Source organism: Myiozetetes cayanensis, unplaced genomic scaffold (genome assembly GCF_022539395.1).
Source record: "Myiozetetes cayanensis isolate MyiCay16 unplaced genomic scaffold, myiCay2020 scf29, whole genome shotgun sequence".
NCBI lineage: Eukaryota > Metazoa > Chordata > Aves > Passeriformes > Tyrannidae > Myiozetetes > Myiozetetes cayanensis.
Window position 1 is genome coordinate 6,368,273 of NW_026087510.1, and position 22,701 is coordinate 6,390,973.

General features: G+C 51.8%; 1 protein-coding gene across 1 annotated transcript in view; it reads left to right on the top strand.

The window, feature by feature from the left end:
• LOC126643984 (uncharacterized) overlaps positions 1-7,754 on the top strand; it is a 106,518-nt gene extending 98,764 nt beyond the window's left edge. The window contains exons 6-7 of the mRNA XM_050322777.1: positions 6,645-6,842; positions 7,682-7,754. Coding sequence (XP_050178734.1) covers positions 6,645-6,842; positions 7,682-7,754 — 271 coding nt within the window. The remainder of the gene's footprint in view (positions 1-6,644; positions 6,843-7,681) is intronic.
• Positions 7,755-22,701: the final 14,947 nt, after the last annotated feature.

Consider the following 22,701-nt stretch of genomic DNA (forward strand, 5'->3'; position numbering starts at 1 on the left):
GGCTGTGGCTGGGTGCACCGCTCCGGGGCCAGCGAGAGGAGGAAGCTCAGTGCTGGGCACAGGGAAGCCTGTTCATGCCTCCATCTCCCACATTTCCTCCTTATCTCTGGAAACAGGCAATCCTCCATTTCCACAGACAGCCTTTTTGTCCCCAGGCAGCCCTGCCAGCACACCCAGCAAAACTCCCAGATTTGAACTGAAGTTGAACCTGCACCGTGCAAACCGTACCCCAGTCCATCCTTCCATCCTCCATGCCGGCCTCCCCCCTTTCCCTGTGCATCAAAGCATCTCCGGCACAGCACCGTACATGACCCACTTTTGTATCCAGAGCATTCGCTGCTGTTTGAAAGCTCATAATGCTGCAGTAATCCCGGATGATCAAAGACTCCCACATCCACCCACAGGTACAGCAAAAACAACCAGGAGCCCGTGGTGAGGCTGATGGAGCAGCGCTCTGGGCAGGGAACGGCGCAGCGCGTCCCTCTCCGTGGGCTCCCGAGCTCTGCCAGAGCAGAAAGCAGAAAATGGGACACGTCCCTGGGAAGCCCAGGTCTCTGCCTCGGCCTCACTGGGAAATGCAGGCTGAGCAGGATGACAGCATATGCCAAATGTGGGAAACTCCCCTGCCCCTTGAAGGGAAGAACTGAACAAAGTGGCAAAGCCCAGCGGTGGATCTCTGGGGAGAGGTGGCTCAAGGCTGCCTGGGGAGGAAGGATGTGCCTCTTAAAGAGGTTACACTTAAAGAAATTAAACCTTTCCTGTGCCCTGTGCTGACCGAGGATTAAAAGCAGTGACAGTCTGATGGCTCTTTGGTATCCACAGCTGCAGAATCCATAGAACAGCGATGCACTGAACCCCCCACCCACGAACATGGGGCATCCCCTACCCACTCTGGGCTGTGGCTCTCCTTGCTTGCTAAATGCTGGTCCAGGCTCTCTGCAAACACAGGTGGCATCAGCTACCTCTGCTGCTCAGGATGGCTTTGCCACAAGTGACAGCAGATAACTGCTTTATTATTTTATTTTTATGATCTTTTTAATGAAAGCTGAGTCTCTGGAGAAGGATGGCGAGGCCTTTCGCTGACCCCACCAACTCCCTCATTGCCCTTCAGGGATGGGCAAACACCCAACTGGTAAACACTTGGCTAATGGACAAGGCTCCACATCATAAACATCACCTCCCGCTCGCACTAATTGTCCTCCTTGTCACCACTCCTTGCAGAGTGACAAACGATTGGGGTCTGATGGAAACTGAGTTCCCCTGTCACTCCGAAGTCATCCCTCTGAGCCGGGGATGAGTCATGGGGAGAAGCCAGGGCGCAGAGCCCTCAACAGAGATGCTCCCCTTCCCTCTCCACCTGTGTCATCCATAACAGCCAGGCCAGACCAATTTTTCCCCAAGGTGTATTTTCTCAGTCAAAGCCACTCTGTTTCCTGGAGTAGGAGCAATATTTATCCTTCCCTGTGCAGCGAGACCAAGTGAGCACTTGATAGAATTAAAAGGCAACTCATACAAAAGCAATGCAAGAGCAGCAGTTGGATTACTGAGTTGGGAAACTCATGGCTGTAGGGTCATTTTCCACTAACAATTTGCTGAGGACTTAAAATATGACCTGGTGGTCCTCCTGCTAGACCAGGAGCTGACCAGAGTCACACTGTTCAGGAGATGGATGGGCACCCAAACAGTCCCAAAATCTGGAGTCTTGTTTGCAGGGTTCTTGAAAGGAAATATTAAGAAAAAAAATCATCGAAACCCAAATGCTCAGCTGAAGGTAAGAAAAAAACCCCAATCTGTTACAAACTCCCGAGCAATGGAAAAGGAGAAGCAGAGCAGACGTGTGGCAGAGAGAGCAGCAGAAAGGAAAGGGTTGACCTCTGGCCCTGGCAATAGCAAGGATTTCTTTAGATATAAAGGACAGAGAAAGACTGTGATTGCTGGTAATGTGCTGTGAAAGAAACATTTCTTCTCAGCCCCAAACCTGCCAATTGAAGCGTGAGCTGAGGAGCAGGGCACGGCACGGGGGTGGGGGAGGCTCTGAGCCACTGCTGCTGCCCCAGCGTTGCTGTGCCCTGTCTGGCATCACATCCCACCGGGACCACGCTCCGGCATTGCGGGCACAGCGCTCAGCAGAGCGACCAGGAGCCGTCAGGCACAGCCCTTGCTGCTGCAGAGGAGCCACACAACTCGTCATCTGCATTCCCTTACCCTGGGACAAGAGTGCTGGTCCAGCAGGACACAGTGATTGTCACATCAGAGACTTTATTCTCCCTTGGAAAACAAAAAAGCACTGAGATTTACCTGGAAGGTTTGTCAGGAAGGAAATCAAACCAGCTCCAAACAAACCCCTCTTCAGAAATTATCTCGGTGAGTTAATGATGTAAGAAGACTGCAAGATCCAGCTGGGTGAAAAAAATCTTCCAGCTGAGATTCTCTAACAGCCTCCCGTGGTGAGGAAGTTATTAAAAATCCTGCCCCAGGGAAGGGCCCCCTCTCCGTGTTACCAACTCCCATCACCCAGGTGATGATTTGGAGATTTTTTTCTGAGGTGTTTTCATTTCAGTAAAGAAAACTGATTTAAAAAAAAAAAAAAAAGAATCCCCAACTTAGCTTCTCTGCATGATTTTCCTTAGTCTCCATTTTTTAGCTGAAACTGCAGTAAAATAGAATAGTAATTTCCCATGTTTAAAGGGTGGGTTTCATTTTGGGGTGCCTTTGGTGCCTTCCAAAACATATGGTATTACCGAAACAAAAACAAAGAAAAAAAGGCATGGAAAGATGGCATTTGGTCACTCCAGGCACACTGTGGGAGTAGTGTTTCTCTTGGAGAACCTTTTCCCAGGGCTGTCTTGGTGCTGGGGTACAGGGTTATGCTCCCCAAGATCCCCTCCAGCTCTCCTTGTCCTGCAGGCAAGCACACCCACCCCTGCTTTGGATCCATCTCCTCTTAAAAGCCACCACTTTATTATTTCATCCCATTATGCAAACCAGACAGCACCCAAAGCCAAACCATTAACAGACTGGGAGCTGAGGGGGTACCCAGGCTGTGCACAGATGGTGGCAGAGCTCACAGCCATGGTTTTTCCCTAAAAAGCCGTGATTTTTCCCTAAAGCTTGCAGACGTGTGTCTGGCAAGGGTCCCTGGCTCCCTGGCTGGTGGCTGCATCTAATCCCTGTTAGATCATCCCACCGAACCTGTTGGGCTGTAAATCGCCGCCTGCTGAGCACCCAGGACAGGCAGATCGGAGGTAACTTTACTCCAGAGAGCCAATTAGTGCAAATCTGGCCTGGTAATTACGGTGTGATCAGATGCTGATATCTCCGGGCAGATAAGGCGCTGGGAAGCAATCTCTGAACGCAATGGCATTATTATTACAGCCTCCCCTCCAGCCTGCAAAGCCTCTGGGAGGCTCAGCCTCGGGCAGGGAAGAGCTGTGGCTGCCCCTGTGGAGTGTGGGTGCTGCCCACCAGCCTCCCTCTGCTCCAGCCTCCCCCAGAGCTGGACATTTCCTCCTTGGCTGGCAAAGCCTGATTTCTGTCCTCCTCGTATAGGCAAGCTCCAGTGGGCAAGTATTTATCTGCTGGGGTGTTTGCACCAGGTGTGGCGGGAGCCAAAGGTGTCGGGGAGCACGGGGTGGTGCTCAAGGCCAGGAGGAGGGAGGCACCCCAGTGCCAGGGAGGATTTGAATGCCTGGGTGCTGCCTTTGCTCCAGACGATGTCTGTGGTTTGTGCTTCCCTCTGCCAGGGGATGAGGAGGGCAGGGAGCAGAGCAGGTTTGATTGTGGGGGAGAGGATTTTGGCACAGGACAGAGTGGTTGGGCAGGGCTGTGAGCCACCTCAAACTGGATGCACTTACCTGAATATGAGTGAAAATCAGGTCAGGCACACACACACATGGGTGGGAGTGCTCATGTCTTTGGAGCTGATGTTTGTGAGAACAAGCTGAGGCCAAGGGCATTGCCCCGAGTCCACTGGGGCTGCTCTGGACTGGGGCTCTGGGCATTCACCAGGTGGGAAGTGCGTGGTTTGAACCAACTGGCTGGAGTCAGTGTTATGAAGTTAGGAGCCATATAACACCAGGAGCAGAGCAGTAAAGGATCCTAAACCTCCCTGACAGTTCTGCTGGTTAATGTCTGCCTGTAGCTTAATTACACCATCAATTCCATTAAATAGTGCAGTAACAACGTGGGATTTAATGAATATGTAGAAAAGAATAAATTGGACTCACAGTGTAACTGATATCCCTTTATGGAATCAGGGAAACTGGAACAGAGGTTCAGGTTCAGTTAAATGAAAATAGAGAAAGAAATAAATAAAAATTAAAGGCCTGAGCTGGAGTGGCAGTGGCTCCAAACCTAAGGTTCCTTGGCATGGCCCTGCTGGCAGGCTGTGACACTCTGTGCAGGGCATGGGCATGAGCAGGGGCTCCCCAAGAAGGTGCATGAGCCCAATGACTGTGGCAAAGCCACGCAGGACCCTGTGTGCTGCCCGGTGCCCCAGCTCCCCTGGCATGGAGCTGACTGTCCCAGCCCTGCCAGGGCGGTCCTGATGCTCTGCATCCTCCTACAGCATACAGGCACGTCCCTTTCTCCCCTTGTCTTTTTTAACTTCACATTTCAGTGGAAGAAGTGTTTGCTTTTTTTGCTTAAATAACCACACACTGTTTGCTCTCGAGGTGTTGAAGCACCCGGACAAATTTCCCCTGTGTTGACGAGGAGCAAACAGTCCGGCAGAACAAGCAATGTTTGCAGAGGAAATCCAGAGGTGTCTCGGTATGTTTGGAGCTGTGGCTGCGTGGAGAGGGAACGCTGACACTGCTCCCGTTATCCGGGCAGCGATCCGCTGTTGTCAGCACCGGGCAGAGGCAGCACCTCCGAGCTCCAGCTCAGCCTCTCTCGGCACTGACCACGCTCCAGGTTATCCCAGTGCTCAGGGGGAGCTGGGCAGAGGAGCTGTGCCCCAGGAGCAGCTCTGCCTGGCTCTGATGCCAGCCTGGGATCCTCCTTCCGCACTGCCCGGGGGTCACAGCCATCCCTCCGGCCCCTGGCCTTGCCACAAACGCTCCCGGGCTCCTTCTTGGCAGATGACACCGGATTTTTTCCTTTTAAACCCAGTTGAAATCAGTGTTTGCTGACAGCTCTGCCTCCCAGGGACAGTTCATGTGCAAAATGGATGTGCTGCTCCCTGGGCCTCTCCCAGGGCGAGGGGGCCGGGGGGCAGCCCGAGGGCTGCGGGCATCAGGTGGGGCTGAGGCTCGGCAGCTCCTGCCTTTGCTGCTGCCTCTTCCCTGCCCACCTTGGGGGGTGAGCTGCAGGCAGAGGGGGCGGCGTGGGCAGCCTCCCCCATCCCTGCTTCCCGGGGATATAATATCCCTCTTTCCGCGCGTGCCTGGAACAGGGCGGGGATGTGGCGGCAGTGACCGATGCGAGGGGCTGATTGCCTGTATGGCGATGCTGAAAGGGGTCGTGACTCCCTAAGTGCTCGTCAGGATGAAGGATGACAGCCCCAGACAGCGAGACACTTCCCTCCTCTCCCGCTGCTAATGAGTGCTCCGGTGGCCAGGGCTGCCGCTGCTTTTAGTTTATTTTCCCCGTGTTATTCCTCTCCCTATTTATTTGTTTAATTAATTTATTTGTTTTAGGTTTCTCCATCCTTTCCCCTCCTCTCCATCCTTTCTCTGCCCTGCCTCTGGCTTGTGCAGCTATTTGTGTTGGATCCCGAGCAGTTAGCACTCTGAAAATTTAATTAGGCATTTGGATGAAACCCCAAAGCTGAGCCTCTGCCGGAATTGAGTCCCCCTGGCCCTCGGCCTCTGTCTCCTTTGCAGGGGGACACAGGAGCCCCTGGTGTCCTGGTGGCTTTGCCCTGATCCTGGGGAGACATACAGCCCCCTCCTCCACCAGAGGACAAACTGGGATGGAGATGGAAGAGCATTTGTCACACAGAGCCTGTCCCCAGCTGCTTTTCCCCCAGAACCACCTGCGGAATTGGCTGGAGGGTAGGGGAGAGTGATTTTTCCTCTGACAGGAGGGCAGGCAGCTCACCAGCCACCAGCCATGGGGATGCCTGCCATCTCCAGCCACAGGAAGGAGAGGGGGAAAATGCTGGTGTCTGTCTTGGGTGATGCAGAGGAAGGAGGGTGCTCAGGTCCTGGTGTGGTGGCCAGAGAGCAGGGGTGGTACAGGGATGGTGATCAAGGCTCAGGGGAGGAGGAGGAGGAGGAGGAGATCTCTCCAAACTGGCCTCTTGCTCTCCCCTGAAGTTTTGCTTCTCTGCCTTTCTTCCACACCTTTCATAAATTAGCTTTATGTGGCTTCCAAGGTTTTATTCTGGGGACGCTGCCTTGGTAAAAGCAGCCCCATCCCCGCAGCCCTCTCTGCGCTCAGCGGCGATGCAGATGAGCGATTCTCATGCGCGGCCGCGAGCGCTGCTGCAGGCACAGCACAGGGTCCCTGGTGGTGTCACCGTCTGTGCCAGAGCCCTGCCCTCCATCGCGGGCCTGGGCATCTGCAAACGCTGTTCGACACCCCCGTGAGGCACGGCGGGGGCTTTCCTTCCAGACTCTGCTCAGAAATCATTTTGGTCATTTATGTCCCTGCTTTTTTTTGATTGTATCTTTTTCTTCCTCCTTGTTGCCAATCCACAGGGCTGGTCCTGCCTGTGTTCAGCACAGGATCTTGCATTCCAGGAGCTCGGCATCAGCAGGGAGCAGAAGGGAGGATGAGGGGGATTGGTACCCGCTGGGCAGAGCTGGAACCCTTCAGGCATCCTCGTCCCTTGCCCTGAGAAGCTGCTCCAGAGCAGGGAGGCCCCATCAGCCCCCTCCTCATCTCCTGTTGAAAAAGTAAGTGCTCGAGGAAGTGCTGCCTTCCCTGGCATTAGCACATAAAGGCTTGGAAGTGTGAGCAGATACTAATAAATTACTCACCAGATTGACAGTTTGAGGCTTTTTTTTTCCTACTGTAAAACAAGTGAAAAATATGCCAGGCTCATTCTTGCCTCTTTTTTTTTTTTTTCCCTTAAAGGATCAGTTAGACACAGGGACTCCAGTGTGAATAAACTGGGATTTATGTCCCCGTCAGTCGGATCCTTAAGCTTCCCAAGTGCTTAAAACATACACATTTTAACTTGAAAAATTACCAGGTTTGTCTAAAGGAAAATTTCAGCATAAAACAGGAAACTCATTTGAAGGGAGAAATTCTCCAATGAAGCGAACCCAGGCAGTCATAAAAAAGTTAAACCAGGCATAAAGGGAAATGTCAGATGTGTGGGAGAGCCAGATGTCTCTCTATTTTTTCTCTTTTCTTTTTTTTTTTAATATTTTTATAACCTAGATCAGATTATAGGAGAATATATGAATGTATCATGCAGGGAGGGGGATGTGGCGAGAGGAGGAGGATTTCGCTCCCAGCCTGGAACTTGCTGTAACGTGGAGCACTCTACAAAGAAAAACATTTTTTTATTTCTAAATAAAGCACTTTAGAGTGACACATTTATTGCTGGCAAAGAATTACTCAAATAAGAGACATTGTCAGCTATTTATTTTAAAAGCTTTTTTTTTTTTTTGAGTTTGGGTAAAAAAGAAAGATCAAAACCCCTTTCCATTCTTCACAATATTCCCTTAAAAGCTGTAAAATAAGGTGGTTTTTTTCACTCCTAAGTTGCCTATTTTGGTGTCTCCAGGGCTCTGCAGCACGAGGGACCCTGTGGGGAGCTGCAGCGTGTTGTTCCCCCCTGGGGATGCCGGGATGCCTGAGGATACAGCCTGGAGAACATCCCGTGGGGCTCGCCAGGGGTTTGCCCAGGGCTCACTCACATGGGCTCTGCTCTTCCCCCAGCTGCCCACTCCGGGGCCACCGTGTACAGCTTCCAAGGAGGGAGAGAAATGGGAACCCTGAGGCTTTCCTGGCTTGGAATGCAGCAATCTGTACCCAACTCAAGGAGCACGGCATTCCTGCTGTGCCATTCCATGGGAATCTGTGGGATGAAATCGCCATCGCCCGTAGATCCGTTTATCCACAGCCTGTGTGCCAGGCTGCTTCATTTTGGGAAGACTGGGAGTGAATGGGCAAGGAGAGGAAGGGGAGGTGGGACCTTTCCAGGGAATGCCATGGGTTGGGATGGCACCCTTTGGGTCCGTGCTGGTTGTTCGGAGCTCAGCTCTGGGACGAGAGGTTTTGGGCTGTGGAGGGACTTTGCGAGACGAGACCCCCATCGTGCGGGCACAGCTGGGCTGCCCACACAGGGAAGGGTGCTCGGGGTGCTGGGGCTGCCAGCACGGCCAGTTGTGGGAGCAAAGGCCCAGCCTGAAACATTCGGGAAGCCGGGATCGCTCCGACAAGGTCGGGTGATGCAAAACACCTCATTACACTGCTCCGACACTGAGCCCTGTCTTTAACCAGGGCTTTTAGTGTCAGTCCTGCAGCCTGAACAGCACAGCGTTAGTGCACCCGTCAAGGCTTCCCACTTAACCTCTCCACCGGCGCAGTTTAAGCGCCTTTCTCAGCCTGTGACATGTTTCTCCTCTTGAGAGAGAGAGAGAGAAAAAAAAAAAGAGAAGGAAAATTGATCTTTCCATGTCAGGCTGCAGAGAGTCTTCCTGGCTGCACATGGGGTGGTTGTACAACATGGCAAATATGTTTGACTCCACAGAACAGGATCCCTGGAGCGTGGAGCCGGCGTGGCCAGAGCTGTTCCATGGGGGGTGTCAGGGCAGCCCCCTTTTGTGTGATGGAACCCAGCAGGGGCTGGTGTCAGCCAGAGGGAAGGAGTCTGGACCAGGCAGAGATGCAGTAGGCCAAGGGGCAGACCTGAATCCTTAGCTTCCCCCTTGGCTTGCCCACCCCTCCCTGTCTGACTCCAAGCACCCTTTAATTTGTCCATTCTGTTTTGAATTTGTCATTTCATTAGCTTTTCATCTCAGCTACTTTCTGTCCCTCACAGATTATTCTATTCCTCTTGCTTTCCCCCTTTTCTGTTCCTTTTACTCTATAATTGGATCATTTGCAGTTTATAGGAAAGATGAGAAACAAAAGGTATTGACAACATGAGCATCCAAAATTATATGTCAAGCTCAGAAAAAAGGAGATGAAAAGAAAATCTGGATCCTCTTTCTTTGCATTCTGATTTCTGAACCTGCAGAGCTCATTAGTTTCCCGTGATCAGGGCTTTTTCTGTGTCTGTGCAAGCTAGAAACCTACTTTTAAGAAGAGCTGTAGTTGGTTGACTCCAGAGATGAGAAACAGTGAGGTAAAAGCCCATGGTAAATGCTCAGTGTTAAACCTTACCTCTTTCTCTTTCTCTTCTCCTCTTCTTCTCTTTTTTCTCTTTTTCTTTCTGTCATCCCATTATCGGAGTACAGCTTTACTTCCAGGTCCAACACTTTTCCCACTGGCCCCTGAAAAAGACAACCAAGTATTCTCTGGAAGAAAACAAATGAAGTTTTTAATGTGGATCCCTTCTACTCAGAGCAAGTGGTTCCAGCAGGAACTGCCTGCCAGGGTGGCACAACACAAAACCCTTATTCCTGGCAAAATGGAAGCTCCCTTCAAACCCACAGCTGCAATTCCTGACTTCCAGCCTCATTTGCTGTGCACAAATTACTGCCATTCCTGCCAGACTTGGGCTTCAGCAGCAGCATCTCCAGAGGGTGCCTGGTCCTGGCTGAGCCCAGGGGCCCTTTCCCAGCACGGAGCTGCCGGGATGCCTGGAGGCAGGAATGGGAGGCAGGGACCAGAGGCAGGAATGGGAGGCAGGGACCAGAGGCAGGAATGGGAGGCAGAGACCAAAGGCAGGGATTGGAGCGGGATGCCAGCGGAGCGGCTGCATTCGGGACGACCTGCCAGCTCCTGACCAAGGCTCAGACCAATTACTGCTGGCATGAGCCCAAACCATCCATCTCAGCAAATTTCCCTCCAGGGGCTACCCCATTAGTAGCAAATAACTAATTATTGCTGTCAGCTTTAATAAAAAAACATTAGTTGAAAGATATTCCCCCCCCCCCAACTTTCCATCGCTGTATAAATTACTGGAGACAAAACTAACTTCTAAATTGAGTAATTCCAGACATTTGTCAGACTCCAAGAAATGCTTTAATTAGCGCTGGTTAATAAAGTGTTTAGGTAATTAGGAGAACATTTGTCCTGCCTGTGCAGTTTTTTTTTTTTCTTCTTGCTTATGACAACTCAAAAAAATTTAATTGGAGTCCAGGCTTTGGGAATTATTGGGCTTTTTGTGTGTGTGTGTGTGTGTGTGTGTGTGTGTGTGCTTTCTTTGTAATAAAGTATCGGTGAGACCATTAATGATTCTAGTGGGAGTTGCCTCTACTGATCAAGTTCTGGAATTTTTCCCTCCTCTCTCTGGCTGTTTTTTCTGACGTGGGGAGCAGGAGCGTGCTGGCTCTCGGGGGACGGATCACAAGCAGCCACAGCAGCTGATTCCCTGCGGGTGCCGGGCAGGATGTGCTCGGGGAGCAGCTCTGTCTGCTGCAAACGTGGCAGTGCCAGCGACGCGTCTTCCTGGCGCTGCTCCTGGGCCCAGGCGCAGGAGCTGAGCTTTGCTGCCAGCCCACAGACCTGTCACTGTGCCAGGCGCCAGCTTTGAGTCCCCCTGGCCCCCCACCCTGCACTGCTACTGACAGCTGCCACGGTGGTGATGGGCCATGGCACAGCCCAACATCCCTTCCATGGCACAGCCCAACATCCCTTCCATGGTGTCAAGGAGTTGAGGGCAGCCCTGGCTGCTGAAGGAGCCCAGGTATTTGCCATGTGCAGGATTTGCCATGAGCAGGCTGGCAGGGATTGGGCCCTGACGAGGCTATGAAAGGTCTGGTGCTGGGGGCACCGGGGCTCTGAGTGCCGAGAGGGAGGTCTGAGTGCTGCAGGAGCAGCGAGGAAGGATTATTTTTAGCAGTGTTATCTAACAGGGCCGCAGAGAGGAAGCTCCTGGCAGACCTGCAGCAGTTCTTCTGGATGAGACCACAGGGCAGTGAGGAAGCCCAGAGGTGAGCACAGCATCGATCATGGAGGTGAGGCTCTTCCCTGCTCACCAAGTCCAGGTTCCTCTTGAGGTTTCCACCTTGCACTCGTGCTGCAGGGAGCTCTTCTCTGCTCTTGAAACAGCTTCTTGTGCCTCTCTGTGCTCCACAGGCTGTGCCACAGCTGCTGTAACAGCCAGCTGAAACCAGCTCCACTCCTCAGGCTGTGCTCGGTGCAGAGCAAATGCACAGATGCTTGTGCTTGAGATGTTAAAAATTTAAGGACTACTTAGTCTCAAAGATGTCCTCATGGAAAGGTCCTCACTTACTGAGTTTAAATAATTCCTTGTAGGTGTAGCTCACGTCTTGCCAAGAGCTTTTAGTGGGAGCTGCATCCTGCTGCTGGTCCTGTCATCTCCAGGTGCCTGGCATTAGTTACTGCAGCTCATCCCATCAGTGCATTAGGTGACTCTGCAATTAATTTGCTTGTCTGGGTTACAGAAGTGTGGGAACAATGAGAAGCATGGTGTTTTCAGTCTGGTTTGGGCTAATTACACTTAGGGGTCCATTTGCACTGTGCAGCCCTAAATCCCTACCCAGCCTCGCAGTCCTTAAGCTCCTCCTGCACCAAATCCAGGTTGTCATGTCTGTGCCTTCACCCCTCGAGGAACTCTGTGTTCCTGGTGGCTCATCCCCTCTGTGGAGAGAAGGGCTCTGAGCAGCTGCTTGGTTCCATGATGCCTGATGGATATCCCAGCTCCAAGCCTTGGGTTTGTGCACAAATCAGAGAACACAAAACCCTGAAGAGTCCTGGCCGGGAAGGGCAAGGCCCACCTTTCAGCCCCTGTATGAGCCAGCAACACAAAGATCCCCTGGGAATTAAATCCAGCACTTTCCCATCCTTTAACCCATGGTGATATGTCACTGATCAGCACAATTGGTTCTAATAGCTCCCCAGGTAGATTTGGGAGAGCAACGAGTTGAACATAAAAAATCCCTTTATTATTGCCATTTTGCTTTTATATACCCATCAAGCTTTCATATTTAATCTCCTACATCACAATAGCTGATCATTTTTAACATTTGACATTGATAAAGTGCCCGCTGCTATTATTCTGACATACTATAAAACATTACACCCATTTGCGATAGAAAAGGCAAAGAATCAATACTCAGCCCCATTTTCCAGTGCGGCAGTAAATCATGGGGAGCCTAACAAATTGTTTTAAATATAAGCACCTTCAGGACCAATAAAGAACCCAACCAATCCCTGTCCATTGTCATAGCTGTCAAGTGTCTTTTCTGCTAAATGGGCACTGGGGTGTTGGCCCAAAACAGCCCAACCCACCCTCCTTGGTCCCAGGGGAGCAGGTGTTGCTGCGGGATGTGCTGTGAGTTCCCTTGGACAGCTGGTTGGATGGCAGGGGCTGCCTCCCAGCTCACCTCTGGCAAGGCTGCAGGTTAGCAAGCCCAAAAGCTAAATGAGATTCGGGAGGTGAAGCGCCTCACCCAGCGGTGCAAAGAAAATTGCTGCTCCCAGTTCGCCCCAGCCCATTGCTGGGCTGCCAGGTCAATCCTTCCCGGAGGCGGCGCAGAAAATGTTCCCAGATTGCTTGTTTTTGTGTGCATTTTTTTGCCGGAGAGCAGTGACCTTGCTGTAAGTGAGGGCACCCGTGTTTTCCCCAGGTGCTGCTCCTGGGGATGGTGTCACAGCAGCGCGTTTGTGTCCGTGGGCTGGGGCTGCTGTGCCTCGGGGCGATCTCGGGGTGCATCTGGGTGCTGGCAGCACGAGCCAGGTGAGGGCTGAGTTCCCAGCAGGAGAAGGCATAACCTGACACTTCTCACGTGGTTGTCCCTCCTGGCACGTCTGTGGGGTTGTCAGTCCCGGGGTTTGCCCGTGCATTGCTGCCCCGTGAGCCGTGTGTGTCCCCGCGTAACCTCTGCCCATGCACCTCCTCCCCGTGTGCCTCTGCTCGTGGTGCTTAGTCATGGAAAGGTAAAAGGAAAGGAAAAAAGAGTATCATTTTACGTCTGAGGTGATGTAAACCTTGCGTGAGTAGTTTAAAAACGTCTGTGGCACGTCTCCTGTCAGATAGCTCCTAAATAATATGGTTTACCTGGGTTGACTGATTTGTAGGAATGGGGATCCCAGACCCCAAGGATGACATTTTAAACACATCTTCCTTTCATTTGTAAGGGATTAAATGAACATGTTTTGACAAGATTGATCAGATGGAGGTTCAGACGATTTCTCTTTGCGGCTTCAATCTATAGCTGGTAGAACTGAGAGAATATTATTGCGTCTCATTACAATAATGCAGGGCTGGCACCATCAGGAAAAAATGCTGGGGGAGTTCCCTGTGCCGAGGCCGCCCCGACAGGCAGTGGCAGTGTGGGTGGTGCAGCTCCTCGCTGCTGCTCCCTCGTCTCCTGTGCCGTGTCCTGCAGTGGGAGGTTCATCCACTCCTTCATGACACATTTATTTAGCTCGTGCTCCTCAATTCTGTGCTCCGAAAGGACTGCTGAGATATGCCGTGCCATTAACTGGGAGTATGAGGCAGATTCTAATTCCTGTTTCTCCCCAGGAGAATATTCCCTCCTCAGCTATAATGCTCCTGTTCTCACAAGGAACTCCATCTCGAGGGGGGGCTGAGTCTGTTGCAAGTGGAGGTGCCCCAGGAGCCTGGGGTTTTTTTCAGTCCCTCATCCTGTGAAACATTCCACAGCTTTGGGCACTGAGGCTTGATGGCAGGGTTGGATTCGCCCCTGCAGGATGAGGTTTTTGGAGTTTATGCTCTTTGTTTCAATTTCATTAACCTTGTGGCTGCTGTCATGGGCTGTCTGCCCTCCATAGCCTTAGGAAAATATGAAGGGAAAAAAACATCTTTAAATTCAGGCCAACATCTCTGAGCCCAGAAGCCTTGGAAGACCCGAGCTGGCTTGTTCTTGCTCCAGAAATACTGGAGCCTTGTCGTTCCTTCTGCAGGGGGAGCAGTAAATCACTGTATGCTCCTTGTGGAGAATGGGAATTGCTGATCTGGCAGAGGTGAAGGCTGCGTGCGGAGTCACCAGAGGCTTGGCAGGGCTGGGCTGGTCCTGGTTCATCCCACAGGAGTTGTGTTTTCCTCCCTTGCTAAGTCACAGCCATTGTGATGACGCCCTTAGGCACGCAGCCAAATGGGAATGGGAGATGACTTTCCTCCCCCTGTTCTCGGCTTGTAGACATGACTTATCTCCTTCCTGGCTCATTCCAGGCTTAGGAAGCCTTTACCCTGGGATGGCAGGTGAAAGCAGCAGTTGTCTGAGTACTGGCTGGCAATTTGCATTGTTGCATTATGCATGGACAGAAAACACAGGAATAAAACACAAGGAACAGGAAATCACTGTGGTGTTTTTAATCTGAAAGGTGAGATCGAAGCGCTGTTTGTAGGCTGCCTTTAATGGCCCTCGATTGGCAATTAGTGTTATATTATCACATATCTTTAATAGAATATTGATGCTGTTGGCAGAGATATAATCCCAGTGTCAAGAGTAATTCCCCTCTTTCCAGCACGTTGCACTTATTACATGTGGGCCCAGTGGAGCCGGTCGGAGGCTCGGCCAGTGCATCTCCAATCAATTAGAATCAGCACTTTCACCAGTGACTGAGGGTATGTCAGAGATGCATATTAATGATTGCTTTGGGAGGGAGGAGCTGGCCTGGTCTGACTCCTGCTGGCTGCTGGGTTGGGTTCAAGCCTCAGGAATACAAGGGGCATCTTGGTGGGCACAGAGTATGTGCCTTCCTTGGAGCCACAGCACAGCCAGGCAGAGCTCCTGGTCCATTTATCAAAACACCTTCGGTTGCCACTGGAAAGCAGGTGAAACAATAATAAATACCAAGCAATGGAAGTTAATCTCTATCCTCAGATAATAAATGGGGAGTTTAAACAAAAAATCGATGCAGATCTGTTAATTCCAGCCAGCTCCCAGGGCTGCTCCGGAGCGGAGTCCAGCCCTGGTGGGATGCTGTAGCCAGCCCTTCCCTCGGGCTGGAATGGGGTGTTATTCCCAAGGCACTGGGAAGCTGTGCCTTCACAAGAACCTTTTCCTGTGCTGGAGCCCAAGAGGTCTTTTTGGGTGTGATCATCAGGTGCTCGAAACATTTACCCGAGTTCATTTTTCTGCCTGTACCCCAGCACTGTCAGAGGGATTGTTCATGCCTCGGGTGCCATCCCTTCCGAATGCACACGGGCATGGATCAAAGGTAACACAGTTCTCCAGGAACCGCCTCCCAGACAGCAGCAAAGGGAAGCTGGGATCGATACTTCTTGTGTTGTCTCCTCCCACTAAGGACCGGGGTGTTCCCAGCTCTCCCTCCTCCTCTTCCTCCCCCTCCTCCTGAGCTGCGGGAGCCAGGCGTGCTGGATCCCTCCTTTCCGCTTGCTCTGTCAAGGCTTTCCCAGCCATATTCCAAGGGCAGGTGCAGCCAGGGGCAGCAAGTTGCAAACAGCATCCTTCAGCCTTCCTATCGTCACCGGTGCCACGGCTCTGGCATTCTGGGAAGAGGCTTCCAGAGGGAAAGCTTTAACTCTCCCTCCTCCCCAAACCCACAGGCGCAGTGAGATCCCTGGTGGGATTCCAGCCCTCTCTCCTCCCCCGTTGCTGAGGTGGCTCTCGCAGCTCTGATGGATGTGCTTGCAGGAAGTGTCGCATCCCAGCGGAGTGATGGTGTGCGTGTTCCTGGTACATCGTAATGTCAAGTATCAATCATGCACAATAAACACGAGTTGATAGCAAAGGACACGTCTGAAGAATGGGGGAGAGGAATTTCAGGGCTAACCCAGACCTTGTGAGAGACCAGGTCCCCCCAGAGCAGGATGCTGCTGCAGAGGTGACCCCAGCAGTGGTTCCTGGAGCAACTGGGTTTCTGTGCAAGATCAGCACTTCTGGTTTTTGCTGGGATAAAAGAATCTGATTACTGCAGAAACCAGTGTACCGAGACAGCTGTAAACAACATCCCACACTGGAGGCTGATACATGGATCTCCAAACCCTGTAAACTTCTGGATTGGTAAAATGGCTTCTGGGGAGCCTCTCAGTGAGGACTTCTCTTTCCACAGGACCCAGAAGTTCTCCTCCCACTCTTGGACAGAATGTCCCTTGTCCCCTCACTTCCCTCCACCAAGGGGAGCTGCAAACCCATATCAGAAGGGAATTTAGTTCAAACTTTGGGCTTAGGCTTGGACTCCTGGTGTGGTGACAGCACCACTCCTGGGAGGACATCCCTGCAGCTATGGCTGTGTTGCTTCCTGCAAGACTCAGAGATGTATCACCCCAAATCCATGGATATGAAAAGGAAAACAGATCCTAACTGCCAGCTCTGGAATTCAGCAGGTGGGTGTTTGTGGGGTGTTTGTGCTGCTGCCTAGCACATGGGGCACAAGTCACGGCACGTGGGCTCTCTGCTGCTGGAGGGGTGTGGTGCAGCACAGCATCCCATTCCCATCTGCTTCCATCGGGATTTAGAGCTCCTGGAAAACTTGGTTCATAGTCCTTAAACCGTGGAGCTGGGATATGGTGGATGGGAGCCACTACCAGGCAATTCCAGCTTCAAAGCCTGGGTGTGTTTAACTGTGAGCAAAACACCACGGTCTGAAATCTCTCCTTCGTGGGCACAAACGCGCCCGTGGCGAGGGCTCCTGGATGGTGACGGAGCAGCACATCAGCATAAATTGTCTCAGGAACTGGACTGTCACAAGGCCAGCCTTGAAAGCTATTTGGAGTATTTACAGCTTTTATGAGGCCCCCTGGGAGAGAATAATCTTAAAGTACTGCAGACTCTGCTTGGAAGAACCATGAAAAACATTCAATTTAGGGACAATATTGCCTGCATCTCTCTATTTTTTCTAAGCCCTCACTCCCGTCACCAGTTCTATCCCCACCTGGGTCTCCTCTGCCCTAGTGATGGGTCACAGCAAAGTGATGCTGATGGCACAAGCAGTGAATTAAGGAATTGGGCAGGGAAAAGGCAGCAGTGGGTGGAAGGCTTCAGAAAAGAAAGTGATGTCTTCATGTGAATCTTGATTTGGAAATAAGAAACAGAAGGAGAGACAGGCAAGAGGACAAAGCAGCTTAAATGTCTCGAAGCAGCCTTGTTTTCCTGATTTTCCTGCTTTTCCAGGAGACATTGGTGGGCTTCTGAGTCTATTGAAACCCACGTGTTGGGTCCTGTTACCCCATCCTCAGGATTCTGTAACCATGTCAACCAGAAGGGAAGGCAAGGAAAGCCAGCAAAAAAAAAAAAAAAAAAAAGAAAAAGAAAAGGAAGAGTCAGCCTGAAACCCACTATCTTTTGGATTATGCAGAGCACATGAGTACCTGATCCAGCTCCTGAAATTACAGGGTTGCACAGTGTTCTGTTTACAGTGGGATGTCACGGGCTGTAATGAGCTGCTGTGTCATTATGGGAACAGATGCCAAACAGATCTCGGCGTGTTTATGGAAAGGCTCTCACTTGCTGTAGTGCTGTGGAGGGGTTTCAAGCTCCTTGGCAAGTTCAGAGGATGGGGATGATGTTTGCCCAGGGCATGTGCACATGCAAACACAGCTGAGAACGTGCGGAGCCGCTCCCCTGGCACACACAGACAGGCCCCAGCCGAAATACCCAACCCTTCCAGGAGCTGCCTGCTCTGGCCACTTCATTACAGCTGCTCTGCCACCATCACCACTGCACTGTCATTTCCCTATTACTTAGGACAACTTGGGAGCAGCAGCAATCCCAGCCCCGTGGCTCCGTGCTGAGTGTGCATCCCTTGGGAATGCAGCACGGAGCAGGACCCACTGGTGGCTCAGAAGGCTCACACCCAGCAAGTGATGGGAAGCTTAGGAAAACAGGGACGTTGTTCCCTGCATGAAATAACCTGAGAGGAACAACAAGCGGGGCCCCTCTTCGCAGGCGTTTGCCAAAAAAAATCAGCGTGTGCATGAATAGAAAGAGAAATAAAAGGTTTCTTGGAGCTCGTCTTCGGGGCGCAGCAGCGTGAGCCCATGTTTTATTCAGCAAGGAGCAGCTGCACTACCTGGAGCAGAAATTCTGCTTGTTGAGGCCTAATCTAGGTAGATCACTGAAGCTTTGGAGAGTCTAAACAGCCAGAGAGCAGCAGATCTCGTTTTTATTGCAAGCAAGATGCTCCTGCAGAGGGGGGGTCGACCTTCTGCCTTCGCCTCCCCCAGCAGGACCCGGTACCTTGGCAGCTCCTGCTCTACAGTGGGGATTTCCACAATGCTGGGACCCCTGTGGGGCAGCCTGAGACCCCAGAGCCCTCACTGATTCCCAGCTGCTTGCACAATCCCCCTTCTCATCTGCTATCCCTCTCTGGCACCCCAGCCTGCGGGACCAGGGCAGGACCCCCTGGATGTGGTGCTGGTTCCAGCATCTGGCTCAGCTGGGAACACCAGTCCAGGACTTGGACTGCTTTGAGGCTGCCACTCCGTGAACATCCTGGGCAAAAGCAGGGAGCATTCCAGAGTGCAGCCTGCCTCTGCTGCTCGGGTCAGATGGATGAGGTCATGACATCCTTTTATTCTCCTTTCTTCTGCGTGCCGCAGTTCAGAAGATAAAGTTAGTAAAATTCCTCCTGTTCAGGGCAAAGGGCAAAACTTGCAAAGGCAAAAGCCTGGCAAATAAAATCCCTCACGTGCTGGGAACATGAGACACTGGGAAATATTGCAGGGCTTGAGCTGGAGGCAGCAGGCAAGACCCCACTGCCGAGGCTGCCCATGGGCTGTGCTTACCCCTGGCAGTAATTCAGGGTTCATAGTGCCTTTTGCTTGTCTGCTCCAAAGAATTGCCCCTCCAGCCTTTGGGATCATGGTCACAGAGGGATTCCCCTTCTTGCCCACCCAGTTGTGACCCCACAAGCCTCTTCCTGTATCACCTCCCTCTGTACAGCAGCAGAGCTGTATCTTCAGTATTTATATTAAACCTACACTGAGCCTGGAGCTTCTCTTAGCAATTTCAACACGACTTTTTCTATTTTTGAGCTATGTTTATGTCACCTGAGGACCAGGACACGCCACTCCTGAGCCACATATGGCCCCTGCAGCTCACTGTCCTCTTACATGTGGTGTAGCCCCATGTTGGGCACAGCTGTGGCTGTGCTGGTGAGGATGGGGCATGGAGTCCACTCATCCCAGCTGGAATGCCATGTCCAGCACAGAGGGCCTGGCCAGTGCTGGGGACAAATGGCTCCAGGGCGAGAAAGGATTTAGGGGAGGTGGTTTAAAAGCTGGGATGATTAATGTGTGTGACTTGTCTGGAGTGCTGGAAAGGATAAATCAAGATGGAATGGGGAGGCAGGGTGTAAACTCAGGAGGTGTCTGCATGGGGCTGGTGTGGAAGAAGGCAAGGCTCAGGCTGGGTAGTCCCTGATGCCTTCACACCAGCTGGCTGAGGCTGCTGGTGAGGATGAGGAGGGTACCCGGTTACCTGGGTATGTGTGCAGCCTGGTCCTACCCCTTGGCATTCTGATGTGGGCATGTGAGGTTAAATAATCAGCATGAGAAGGATCCAGGAGGTGTCCTGGAGTGCCTTTCAGATAACTAGAAATAATCTGTGAGGATGAAGGAAGCAGAGGTCTGTGTGTGTGGAAAAGGAGAGAAGCTGGGGAGGGGGGAAGGGGAGATTTTATTACTGAAATTTGCCAGAGAGGCTCTTTAATAACGTCATTCATCTTTCTGTCAAATACATCACATTAGTGTAGGGAAAAGGGACTTGGAGAAGATGAATTAAGACTTAAATACATTAAAATGACTTAAGGAATATTTAAATACAATACAATTTATTTTTGTGTAGGCTTGTTTCATGTCAAGTCTCTGCTGTCTGAGGCTGGTACGAAGCGTGTGCACAGCTGTGCATCAGCAATGCCACTTCCCATAGAAATGGGACTCAAAGCAGGCTTTTCCTTGGACCAGAGATAAGGTGGATGCAATTAGCTGGCACAGAACAGCCACTGGCATTGCACACAACAGCCAAATTCCCTGCAAAGCTCCTGTGGCCCCTCAGCAGCACAGGGATGCTCTGGGAGGGAAGTGCTGTGCCTCTGCACTGGCTGCTTTCACATTCCAGCCCACCAGTGACCTTCACCTGAGCTCTTCCACCTGCTGCTGCATCCGAAGGCAGAGCATGAACAGGGGCGGATTTACCTCGCTGTGTGAGACACCACCCTCCTCTGCTGTGCTCTGCAAAGAGAAACATCTCAATTCAGCTGCTCTGTGCTGGGATCCCGCCGGGCACCAGGTACAGCCCCAGGGTGGTGGTGGCTGCGATGACCTGACCAGGTGAACTGTGCCGAGGAAACGGAGCCCCCTCCTCCTCAAACACCCCTTCTGCCCTGGCTCTCAGGGAATAAATCTGAGAAAAGAGGCAAGGAAGGGAAAAAATAGAAAGAAAACAGACAATTGCCTGGAGCTGCTTCTTGTTCTGCAACACTGGGGCTAAAAATAGCTTGTCAGAGCCTTTCTGCCCGTGGGCGCTGTACCGGGAGCAGCCGCCTGCTCCCCCCTCTCACACAAGGCAGAGCAGTCCCTGCTTCCAGGTATTCATGTCTGTCTTGTGACAAGGGCTTTGGTTGACTTTTAGTCTGTTTTTGCTTCTGAATCCCGAGTGCTTCATCAGAGAGAAGCCACAGGAAAGCACTGAGAGCAATTCAGCTTTTCGGGAATGAGGAGTGGGCGGGATGCGGAGGCACAGACCCTGGTGAGTGCAGGATGCTCCACAAATATTGAACTTTCCCTGACACAGAGCATTCCTTGAGAGTGTTCTGTTATCTCCCTGTGCCCATAGAGCACATTGGAATTGCTTTCCAAAGTCTTTAAAGTTTCTCTGTGTAAAAGGCACATGGCTGCTCTGTGGTGGAGGAAATTAAAAACCCTCAAAACAACCTGTTTGTCTGCCTGGGGAGAGATGGATTCATCTGGAAACATCCATGCCTGCAGCTTCATCCCCCTCTCCCTGCAGGCAGAGCACGGGAGCACTCGAGGGTGGAGAGCACAGGAGGTCTGGGTGTCCTCACCTGGCAAGTGCAGGGCTGGCATCCGTCCGAGGTCACGAATTTCAGCGTAGCCGGATTTAAAGAGGAGCTGCTAAATTTTCTGGTCAATGATAACATTTGTAAGGGTGTGTGGGAGCCAGAGGGCTCCTCAGCTCTGGTGCTGAGTGAATTGCAGCAGAGGTCAGGAAGGGTTTCCCCCAGCACGTGGCTGCCCAGGTGCCTCTGTGAGCAGTCACAGTGTCACCTCCCCATGAGGCAGGTGACACTGGGGGCGCGGGGTCGGCCTGGGCACAGTGGCAGGGAGCTCAAATCACCTGGCTGTGATTACTCTCAGATTCAAAGCCACCTTGGGAGAGCTGGAGGGTGATGACTGACTGCAGGGAGCATGGATGCAGAGAGCCCTTCCAGACTCTCCCAGCGCAGCAGGGGGATTCACCCATCCCTCCTCCTGTGACATCCCACCAAGAGGGGTAAGTTCTCCCCACACTCAAACTCGATCCTCCCAGAAAAGCTTTTCCTCAGCTGGCCTCCCCATCCCTGATGCTCGGCCAATATCCCAAAGCTGAGCAGAGGGCAGGGAGGTTTCAGTGCTGCAGCAGCACTCTGGGGCTGAATGACCTTCTCACTGTCAGAAAACGTGTCCTTTGTGAGAGTCCTCTGGCTGCCACTGTCCCCTGCCGCTGGCTTAAATGGCACAAGAGGCTTTTGCTGCACAGATCACGGCATTAGGACAGGCTGCTTTCCAAAGATCACAATTCTCCAGCTATTAAACCTCAGGTGTGGCAGCTCTGGCTTTGTCTCCTTTCCTGGAGCCCTTTATTACTGGGCACACTCATTACTGTACTGTGCAGAAATCCCTCGGACTTATTCCAACACACAATTCCTGACAAAACACGGAGAGACCTTGGTGCTGCGCTGCAGATTCATGGAGCAGCATCCCCGGGGCAGGGGAGAGCTGGTGCTGCAAACATCACCCCTCTGCCCCATCAGTCTGCCCCAAGGCTCCTCTCTCCTTGTCACCTGCCATGGCCACCAGCCCTGGGCAATCCCTGGCCGTGCAATCACTGTTTTCCAGGCAGTGGTTGGAGCAGTGGTGCCTCCCCAGTGCCTCTGCCACTGCCCTTGCTGTCTTCCTCTGTGACCTCTCCCTCCAGTCTAAGCCTCTCTGTCTCTTTTCTCAGATACATTTTCCCCCTTGACTATATTTTATGTCCTTTGCAAGTTTTCATGGGCTTTAGAATATTTTGCTTCCTTTTTCTATGATGTGTTTTATGCAGTTTTAATTATCATTGTTTATTATTATCATGCCTTAATTGCCTGCTTGGGTCCCTCAGCCATCGAGTGAGCCATTTATAAGTAACCTTATTTTTATTATTACTATTATTTTTCTGGCTTTCTCACACTCTGCACATATTCCCTCTGCCCCTTTCCTCTCTTACAGGACTGTGTGTTCAGTTCCTTCATCTCTTCCCATAAGTCAGACCTGCCAAACCCTCTTGGATTTGTTTCTACTCGACTTTAATGCTCCTTCTTCTGCTCTTAGTGAGACACTTCGAAGGGTAGCAGTGCCAGAGGAGCAATAACCAGGTGTAGCCCTGCAGCAACAAAGTGACCAACCTCAGGCACCACCTTGAACTGAGCCCGTGCTGCGTTTGGGAAGCCAGGGGGAACAACATTCATCGCTCTGCCACGGGC